A 10,345-nucleotide genomic window follows, 5' to 3' on the forward strand; every position below is an offset into this window, starting at 1 on the left:
CCCTCCTGCAGCAAAGCACCCCCACAACATGATGCTGCCACCCCCGTCCTTCACGGTTGGGATGGTGTTCTTCGGCTTGTTAGCCACCCCCTTTTTCCTCCAAACATAACGATGGTCATTATGGCCAAACAGTTCTATATTTGTTTCATCAGTCCAGAGGACATTTCTTCAAAAGTATGATCTTTGTCCCCATGTGCAGTTGCAAACCGTAGTCTGGCTTTTTTATGGCGGTTTTGAAGCAGTGGTTTCTTCTTTGTTGAGCGTCCTTTCAGGTTATGTCGATATAAGACTCGTTTTACTGTGGATATAGATACTTTTGTACCTGTTTTCTCCAGGATCTTCACAGGGTCCTTTGCTGTTGTTCTGGGATTGATTTGCACTTTTCTCACCAAAGTACGTTCATCTCCAGGAGACAGAACGTGTCCCCTTCTGAGCAGTATGAATGCTGCGTGGTCCCATGGTGTTTATACTTGCATACTATTGTTTGTACAGATGAATGTGGTACCTTCAGGCGTTTGGAAATTGCTCCCAAGGACGAACCAGACTTGAGGAGGTCTACAATTTATTTTCTGGGGTCTTGGCTGATTTCTTTTGATTTTCCCATGATGTCAAGCAAAGAGGCATTGAGTTTGAAGGTAGGCCTTGAAATACATCCACAGGTACACTTCGAATTGACTCAAATGATGTCAATTAGCCTATCAGAAGCTTCTAAAGCCATAACATAATTTTCTGGAATTTTGCAAGCTGTTTAAAGGCACAGTCAACTTAGTGTATGTAAACTTCTGACCCACTGGAATTGTGATACGTGAAATAATCTGTCTGTAAACAATTGTTGGAAAATTTACTTGTGTCATGCACAAAGTAGATGTCCTAACCGACCAAAACTATAGTTTGTTAACAAAAAATTTGTGGAGTGGTTGAAAAAAGAGTTTTAATGACTCCAACCTAAGTGTAAGTAAACTTCCTACTTCAACTGTAGATGTACATGACATGTCTCTATTGTAATGTATTTTATCTCTCTGAGTATAACCTTCATAAATAAAGGTGAAATAAATACACTTGTATCCACAGAAACCCTACGTGTGTAAAGTCCCCGGGTGTACGAAGCGCTACACGGACCCCAGCTCTCTCAGGAAGCACGTGAAGACAGTCCACGGACCAGAGGCCCACATCACCAAGAAACAGCGCAGCGACCTGCCGCCCAGCAGACCCATGCCACCCAAAGAGAATGGAGAGAACGAGACAGGCCGGGGCATGGAGGAGAAGATGGACAGCACCTCGAGAGGCACGGAGGACTACCTGCAGGTCACGTCTATCAAGACGGAGAACTCTGTGGTAAGGGATCATCTGGCGTTGCAGCCTATCATCCAATGAGAGATCATTTTGGGGTTGCAGCCTGTCATCCAATGAGAGATCATTTGGTGTTGCAGCCTATCATCCAATGAGAGATCATTTGGAGTAGAAGTGGAAATATAAATCAGCAAACGCAGACAGTTTTACCATACGGTTATGTTTACCATACGGGGGCGGCAGGTAGCCTAGTGGTTAGAGCGTTGGGCCAGTATCCGAAAGGTTGCTAGATCGAATCCCCAAGCTGCCAAGGTAAAAAGCTGTRGTTCTGCCCCCGAACAAGGCAGTTAACCCACTGTTCCTAGGACGTCATTGTAAATAACAATTTGTTCTTAACTGACTTGTTAAATAAAAAATGTGTGCCTCCCAATCTATGGTTAAGCCACTTTATAGATTTGTGCAGTCAGATAATACCCTTCTACTTTCTCAGTCTGAGCCCCTACTAACAATGGCATGCAAATCTTACCTAACAAACTTTTATCCTTCCTATTTAACACTCTCTGCACGTTTCCTTTCCATTTCTCTTCTCTTTGAACTTTTCCTTAAGGACAGACATTACTAAGGTGAGCACAGCTTCAGTTTGAGCTTCAGTTTAATACAGAATATCTTTCATAATATCTCCCGTCATTTCATCATCATGTACTACTGCTGTATGACAAGCCACAGCCACTATTATACACAGTCCAAAAATGTGTATAATAGTTATTACAGAATTTTAAGTCCACAGACTGTACACCCTAAAGAGGGACTGGGGAGCCCAACAACCCAGAGAGCCATAGATTCATAGCCCCGTGTGCCGGCTTAGCATGTACTCAAGCATCCTTTCATCTCTCCCATTTCTAATTCACAGACGGTCTTAAGGGAGCTATAATCTGTAGCCACCCCAACCAACACTCGTTATTTACAATTAAAGTTGTGGAGAAAAGAACTTGCATGATTCACTGTACATCTCCTTTATGTTGTTATGTTATCACTGTTCTACTTTCTCTTCGTTAGATGGTGATCCCTTTCCTCTTTAGATAGTTTATAAACATGTTGTCTCTCTCTGCTTCTCTCTCTTCCACTCTCTCGCTCTCTCTCCTTCCCTCCCCTCTCTCTCTCTCTAGATGTATCAGTCCAGCCCTGGTGGTCAGTCGTCATGTAGCAGCGAGCCGTCGCCACTTGGCAGTTCCACCAACCATGACAGTGGAYTAGAGATGGCCCTCCARAGCYGCGGGGGKAGCATGGGGGACCTGACTGGGCTGGACGACCCCTCAGGGCCCCTCATGGACTCCTCCTTCTCTGGCCTCTGGTCTGGGACAGCAGGGGTCGGGGTGGGCCTCCACCTACGTCAACACCTAGGCCCCAGCCACATCCACAGACTAGAACACCTGAAGAAGGAGAAACTGAAGACGGTGAGGGACTCCTGCCAGTGGGCCAATCATCATCCATCTCCTCCAGTCCAGAACACCAAGCTACCGCCCATACCAGCAAACGGTGAGTGAGCATAAAAAGAAAGAAGTAACCAGTGTTTTCATAATTATCCTTTTTGAGTATTCAGTACATTCAGAAAACTACTCAGACTATATTTCTCCTGTGTGAAATCCATTTTTCTTGTCTTCAGGGTCCCTTCTGGAGAGAGGAAACATGGGTGGTGGGCCTGGATCGTTCCTCAGCCTCAGTGAGCTGTGTTCCAGTAAGGTGACTGTCCTGAACCAGCTGGACCATCTGATGGAGCGCAGGGACAGCACCACCAGCACCGTCTCCTCTGCCTACATCAGCCGGCGCTCCTCTGGCATCTCCCCCTGCCACCACAGCCGCCGCTCCAGCGACGCCTCCACGTTCAGTGGCCACCGCCACAACAACATCAGCTCCACCGGCTCCTACGACCCCATCTCTACAGACCTGTCCCGGAGGTCCAGCGACGCCAGCCAGTGTGGAGGTGGTGGAGGAGGGGGAGGGCTGCCCAGTCACCTCAGCCTCACCCCCGCCCAGCACTACCACCTCAAGGCTAAATATGCGGCGGCTACAGGTGGAGCCCCACCCACACCTCTACCCAACATGGAGAGGATGAGTCTCAAGACCTGCATGGCCCTCTACAGGGATGCTTCCCAGGGAGACTCGTCGTCTGGTTACTCCTCCTTCAACACCATTGTCCCCAGTGGGGTTCCCAGGCGCTGCAGCGGCGATATGGGAAGCTATAACGGCCGCAGCATGATGCCCCACGAAGCTCCGTCCAACATTCCCCGTCGGGCTAGCGACCCCGTCCCCCGGCGGCCATCCCTGCACCCACTGTCCCATCAGCCTCAGGTGCAGCGCTACAACAGCACGGGCAACATGCAGAACCTCCACCCACACGCCTCCCAGCCCAACCAGGCCCTGTCTGCAGCCGAGCGGCGCCACCTGGCGCTCCAGAGCCACCAGCCGCGCTCCGACGACAGCCTGCAGCGATACCCCTACTGCCCCCGGCCGCCCAGCATCTCTGAGAACGTGGCCATGGAGACCATGGCCGGCGCTATGAGCGGTAGGCGCAACAGCAGTGAGGAGGAGATGATGGTACTTCCTGATGACGTCGTTCACTACATCACTGCTCAGGGCGGAGCTGGAGAGTCAGACTGTGCCAACGGGTACAACCGACAAGCACAATGTGGTTTCCATGGAAACGCAATAAACCTTAACCCCCAGCAACAACAGCAGTTTTACCACCAGCGAAGGATGGCTGTGGTGGACACCAATATGAGTATGAACCCTTCGTCTGCACCACAAACCATGCGCCTCTCCTGTGCCCTAAGCCCAGGCCATCCGCAGCAGTCTTTCCCCTCCTCACCCAGTAAGACGAGCACCATGCCGGTACAGTGGAACGAGGTCAGCTCAGGGACTGTGGAAGCTCTTCACAACCCAACCCAACATCTGCCGTTCGGTCGAAGCAACTCAAACCTCGCCATGGTCCAACAGAAACAGAACTTTGTCTCGTTCCAGAAGCAGAATCTTAACTCCAACCAACACATTGCACAGATTAACCACAACCTGGCTCACGCAGCCCAGCAGGGGAGATACATAGAGCAGCATAAGGATGACTCGAGGCTGAGCTGTGTCCAGCAACAGAGCCTACAGCAACAGCAGCCCGCTAATGCTAACCTCAATGAACCAGTGAGTCTCGGGTATGGGTTTAACCAGGGTCTTGGTCCTAGCGATGCTAACACTAACCAGCGGTCCTCCTGTAGTAGTATGGCAGTTGGTGGCACTCTGGGTATGTTGAGCCAAAACGGTAAACAACAACAGACAGTGCACACTGTAGACACGCAGAACAGCCGGCTGGGGGCGCAGCCAGGGGGGAGTCAATCGTCTCAAGTCACATTTAAGGATAGCGGTGTGAATTCTTCACGGATGATCTCACAGAACTATAATATAGCGTCCCAGGTTCAGCATCCCATCCAAAATGGAGGTCAAATACTCCTCCAGCCAAGACCGCCCACAGAACCTAAGTCTCTAAGCAGACAGCATTCAGGGTCAATGACAATGCAGCGACAAAACTCAATTGGCAATCACTGCAGCAATGGCAACAACACAGACAGCAATGTTATGTTCTACACAGGACAGATACACGTGTTTGAGCCAAACGGAAACGTCAATATGCAGATGATGACATCATCAGTAGTGGACGTTCTTCAATGTCCCTCAGACAGCACTGAGACCGCCATGACCTCACCGGGAGTAAGCAACCAGGTCTCTAGTACGGTGGACTCGTCCAATGGGACAGGGGCAGAGGAGCCCCAGATTGACTTTGACACCATGCTGGATGACGGGGACCACTCCAGCCTGATGTCAGGCACCATCAGCCCCAGRATCCTCCAGAGTCTGTCCCAGACCTCCTCCAGACTCACCACCCCCCYGAACTCTGTCACCCTGCCCTCCCTGCCCCTCCCTGCAGGGGGCAGCAACATGGCCATCGGCGATATGAGCTCCCTGCTCACCGCGCTTGCAGAAGAGAACAAGTTCCTCAGCATGATGTCATAAGGATGATCCCAAATACACTGAAGGCAGACACAGGTAAAACACACATTACCTACCTTGGTGTATTTGGCCCAGGACGTGTGTTAAAAGAAATGACCTATTGCAACACAAGCTCTAAGAACGATAGTTTATCTACCACCAAGAGTTTAAACTGACTGTGTGAATGACAAGAGGGGAACCTACTAGTTAACATTGTTGCAGAGGTCCTCCTGACCATGTGATTGAACACTAAGCACCTCATTGGAGAACTTTGARGYCCACRAGAGACTAAGGAARSTATGAGATTCTGAAGACTTCATGCTAAAWCACCACTATGTTTGTGCTACTTATTGTATTYTCCTGTACAGTATCATTATGGAGCTAATATGGCGATTTCATATCTATTGAGAAGCCATATTTTGCCTTAGATGAGTAAGTAAGTATAATGTAATCCACAGCACAATTCTGTTAATGTTGTACATGAGATAGTGTACAGTTCTGCAGTAAAACAAGTTTACCAAGTGCCTGGCTATGCCGCAGAATATGCAAGACAAGCATATGACACAGATCACGTTGAAGTGCAACCAGGTCCTTCTGTATGATACCGATTTTGGATTTTTCTATCATTTAGTTATTTAAAGACACACATATATGTAAATTGTGTAAATGACTTGATCTAAAACAATTTGATTCTTTCTCTCAGATCTTATCTGAAACTCATTCATCTGTGCAGATTAGATTTTTTTTCTGTCAGTGAAGTTGCAGCAACAAAAAAATCTGGGAGAAAAATGATTAAATCATTCATTAGAGTCAGAAGAAATCTTTTTCTAATCTATTTAGTCATGTCAGGTCTATTTCCATGCAGTGTCTTCGATATGAGCCATTGTCTTATTTGTCTGTCGCGTTGAGTTGGACTATTGAGATGAACAGTGACGTCTCAGTGTCGCGGACAAGTTGTGACTGGAATTAAGCGACAATTTCTAAAGAATATGCAAATACTTGATATGATACATATTCTGGGGGTGATAACGTTGCTATTAACTCTTGGTGATGAATTAGGAAAAATCTAAAAGCGAAAGAGAATCCTCCTTTTCGGTGTCAAATGACTTTTTCTCCAATGCAGCCCTTGATGATGACGAGGAATCGAAGATATCATAGTGTATTAGGAATCAATGTTGTTGTTTTTGTACACTACCATGCAACTCTGTTGTGTCGGATATGTATATATCTTTTGTACATTTTTATGAAATACAATATTGTTGTTGTTTTTTTACTTAATTGCTGTCTGGTGAGTTATTTCAAACCATGGGTGTTTTTACTCACGGAATATAATATGTTTGAAATTAGGTTGTTTTAGGTCTCCAATATACAATACCAGGCCGATTGAATTAAATTGGCCTATAAATTCATATTACACTTTACTAGAAAAGTGTAATATAAATGGTACGTTGTTATATTTCCCACTCCTTGGTTCAAAACTGAACATAGAGACAATAGACAGTAGCCAGTACATCAGAGAGTTGAACTGTTCTTTGAAAACCTCTCCTTTAATCTTAGAAGTATATGAGTGTTGATTGCTTAAATAATTCAGGAGAAAAACTTTCTTCTTAGAAGCCACACAAGTTCTCGCTCTCCTTGCTGCCAACAAAGCATTTTTCCTCCCACATTGAATCCTATCATATCAGACATTTATAAGACACTGGCTATCTTTCAAGGTTTTTATGGAGGCTTTGAAATAGGTTCTTCTGACCCCGTCTTGCCCCTGCTCGTAATGTTGGCCTGGACACAATGCTAGTTTCACTCCAGAAACAGATGAGAAAGGGCACACTTGTAAAACCGCAAAGTGCATACAGAGCAGTTGCTAAAGTTGACCTGTGTGTAGTCCAACATTACCAGTGACAGATTGGCCCAAAGGAAATGGCTGTTGAAACCACATAAAACACACACACACCAGTTATAGAGAGAGAGAGAGCGAGAGAGCGAGAGAGCGAGAGAGCGAGAGAGAGAGAGAGAGAGAGAGAGCGAGAGAAGATGCGAGAGACGAAGAGCGAAGAGCGAGAGAGAGGAGAGAGAGAGAGAGCAGGAGCGGCGGAGAGAGAGAGGAGCAGAGAGAGGAGAGGCGAGAGAGAGAGAGACGAGAGAGAGAGGAGAGAGAGAGAGAAACGAGGGGAGCGAGAGAGGAGAGAGAGAGAGAGAGAGAGAGAGAGAGAGGTCCAGGGAGGGACAAAGCGTCAAGCAGAGTGTTAGCGCTGAGGAACAAATGATTTTATTCTGACAGGGAATTCAGCCGAGAATACGTTTGATCTGAGGTTTTTGAGAGCTTTTGCCACTGGAATTCCTTATTCTCTCAGAGAATAAAAAGAGAGAAAATAGCCTGAGGATATGAAATCGTATCAGTAAAGGGGTTAGTGAGACTCAAGTCATAAATTAGCAACACCTCAATGTATTGGTACTGTAGATCCAATAGGATGATAATAGGCAGATGTACTGACTTGTGCAGCATGTATAGACTACAAACACATTAGGCAGACATTGAGGGGGAAGAAACGCTGGTTCTTAAAAATCTGGAGATGTTTTAAAAGAACCCAGGTTTATTACAGGAGGCACCAGCCTTAACCTCAACCTTATCAACCCTAACCCTAGCTTCATGTCCACATCCCGGTTCAAACCTAACCCTAGTCTCAACCACAACCCTAACCCTAGCTTCATGTCCACATCCCGGTTCAAACCTAACCCTAGCCTCAACCACAACCCTAACCCTAGCTTCATGTCCACATCCTGGTTCAACCCTAACCCTAGCTTCATGTCCACATCCAGGTTCAACCCTAACCCTAGCTTCATGTCCACATCCAGGTTCAACCCTAAGCCTTGCCTCAATCACAACCCTAACCCTAGCTTCATGAGGACCACTTTGGAAACAAGGGTTTTAATTAATACTTTGAAGTGCTATACTCTGGGACCACATTGTACATGTCTCTTACCCAAATAAGTTCAATTCAATTCATGTCCACATCCTGGTTCAACCCTTACCCTTGCCTCAATAACAATCACAACCCTAACCCTTACCTTAACACTAGCTTCATGTCCACATCCTGNTAGCTTCATGTCCACATCCTGGTTCAACCCTTACCCTTGCCTCAATAACAATCACAACCCTAACCCTTACCTTAACACTAGCTTCATGTCCACATTCTGGTTCAACCCTTACCCTTGCCTCAATAACAATCACAACCCTAACCCTTACCTTAACACTAGCTCCATGTCCACAAGTACCAGTTCTGTTCTCAGTCACAGAAACAGTAACCAGTAACAGTGTGCAGTAAGTGATATTTTTAGCGGAGGTCATTTTCAACCCTTTCTCATCACAGGGCCCTCAAAGGAAAGCATGCCCCTCTAAACCCTGCAGTAAAGCAGACATGTCTGTTGTGAATTAAAAGGGATTTCGAGGTATGCATTTTACAGCATGTCCTGCATTCTTCAATCCCCAAGGGGAGAGGAATGTGATTTACAGGGTCTCTTTATGAGTGACAAGGTATTCAGGACACACACACACACGACTCTCCACACAGCTGCCCACAGACATCAGTCACAGACAGTCTGTCACACGGCACAGCGGGGGGGGGGGGCATGCCGACTAACACTGGCACTGGTCTGGACTGGTCTCCACCGCTGCTAACCACTGGACCAGGAACAACTAAAAATGATACATTGGCAACATCCACAGGCTGATGAAAGACTAACCCGAGATGCACCATCTCCATCCAGTCAAACCTGTGGGACATGGGACTAGTGCTAGAGCAGCGGACTGAGCCACAGGCCCATAAGAGGACCACAGTACTAATGATGTTCTAATATAACGCTGCTGTCCTCTGGAACAGGCCCTTCACTGATTGGATGAGCAATGAGACCAGGGCAAAGAGCTGCAAGTGCCATGCTGTAAAATCAATCAATTGGCCAAGCAGGCAGATCCAGGCTGGCTGGTTTACAGGGAGCAGGCAGGCAGGCTCCCCTAATTACCACACAGGGTTAAGTCCTTACATCGCTCAGCATGGGGTCTAAAACAACCACCTTTGGGTCATTGAATAGAACAACAATTGCATTTGATTATTCAACAAATGAAATATTGCAAAAGATTATGTATGTAATGATTTGTCAATTTAACCTCAGTAAAATGGTGCTGTGACAGTTTCCTAAACCATCCCTGCCTGATAGAAATTCTGAACACCTAGTTTGTCTTCTGCAGCACCCCAGACCTTCATCAAAGAAGGCTTTCATCCTGTGTCCCCTAGTCAGAACATCACCATCCACGGTGGTGCATCAGATCAGCCTCAACACACACGCACGCACGCGCACACACACTCACACACACTCTTCCCCCTGCGGAGGGGCCTACACATGTCTGTTAGTGATCTGCCGGAGATCTGAGGGTCTCTCCGTTCTCACCAGGCCCCCGTGAGAGCTTCCAAGAGGGGCAGCCAGCCCCCCCCCCCTCTCGCTCCACTCTGCTGGTGCTCGCTCTCATTTAACTTCCAGAGTGAATAGCATTCGCTGCATGAGACACACCCGGGCCAACACACTTGAAGTGCCTCTCCTACATCTCCTGGATGTTGTTAATTAGATATAGCACAATACCAAAGCTCTCCCTCTCCCAAAGTAGTTTCGAAGAGAAGAGAGAGAGAAGAGGATGAGAGAGAGAGAGAGACGCAGGAGAGAGAGAAGCACCGCGAGCAGCCACAAAGTTGTCAGCCCACGCATTCCCAATGTGAGGAGAGAGGGGGAGAGGTGGAGGAGATGATGGTTTACCCCTGCAATATAGGATGTAGCAGGCCTGCGGCTGCGTCCTTAATTGGGGAAGATGATTTTGTTTGAAATGGGAGTGTCCATGCCTGCTCAGTTGGAACTAGCACATTTTAGACATCGGAGCCAGTTCTAACCCGCCGAACCAGTGTTTGCTTGACTTGTTTGACTGGCCGCCATGGGGACTCAAATTGATTAATAAAGTGAACGTTGTCTTTCAGTGCAA

At 47.3% G+C, this 10,345-nt stretch overlaps 1 protein-coding gene across 1 annotated transcript in view; it reads left to right on the forward strand.

The window, feature by feature from the left end:
- The window catches only part of LOC111953355 (zinc finger protein GLI2-like), a 57,697-nt gene extending 51,097 nt beyond the window's left edge, over positions 1-6,600 (forward strand). The window contains 3 exon segments of the mRNA XM_070435487.1: positions 1,072-1,335; positions 2,457-2,826; positions 2,954-6,600. Of these exon segments, the coding sequence (XP_070291588.1) occupies positions 1,072-1,335; positions 2,457-2,826; positions 2,954-5,346 (3,027 nt within the window). The 3' untranslated portion in view covers positions 5,347-6,600.
- Positions 6,601-10,345: the final 3,745 nt, after the last annotated feature.

The sequence above is a fragment of the Salvelinus sp. IW2-2015 genome, linkage group LG27 (assembly GCF_002910315.2).
Source record: "Salvelinus sp. IW2-2015 linkage group LG27, ASM291031v2, whole genome shotgun sequence".
Classification (NCBI taxonomy): Eukaryota; Metazoa; Chordata; class Actinopteri; order Salmoniformes; family Salmonidae; genus Salvelinus; species Salvelinus sp. IW2-2015.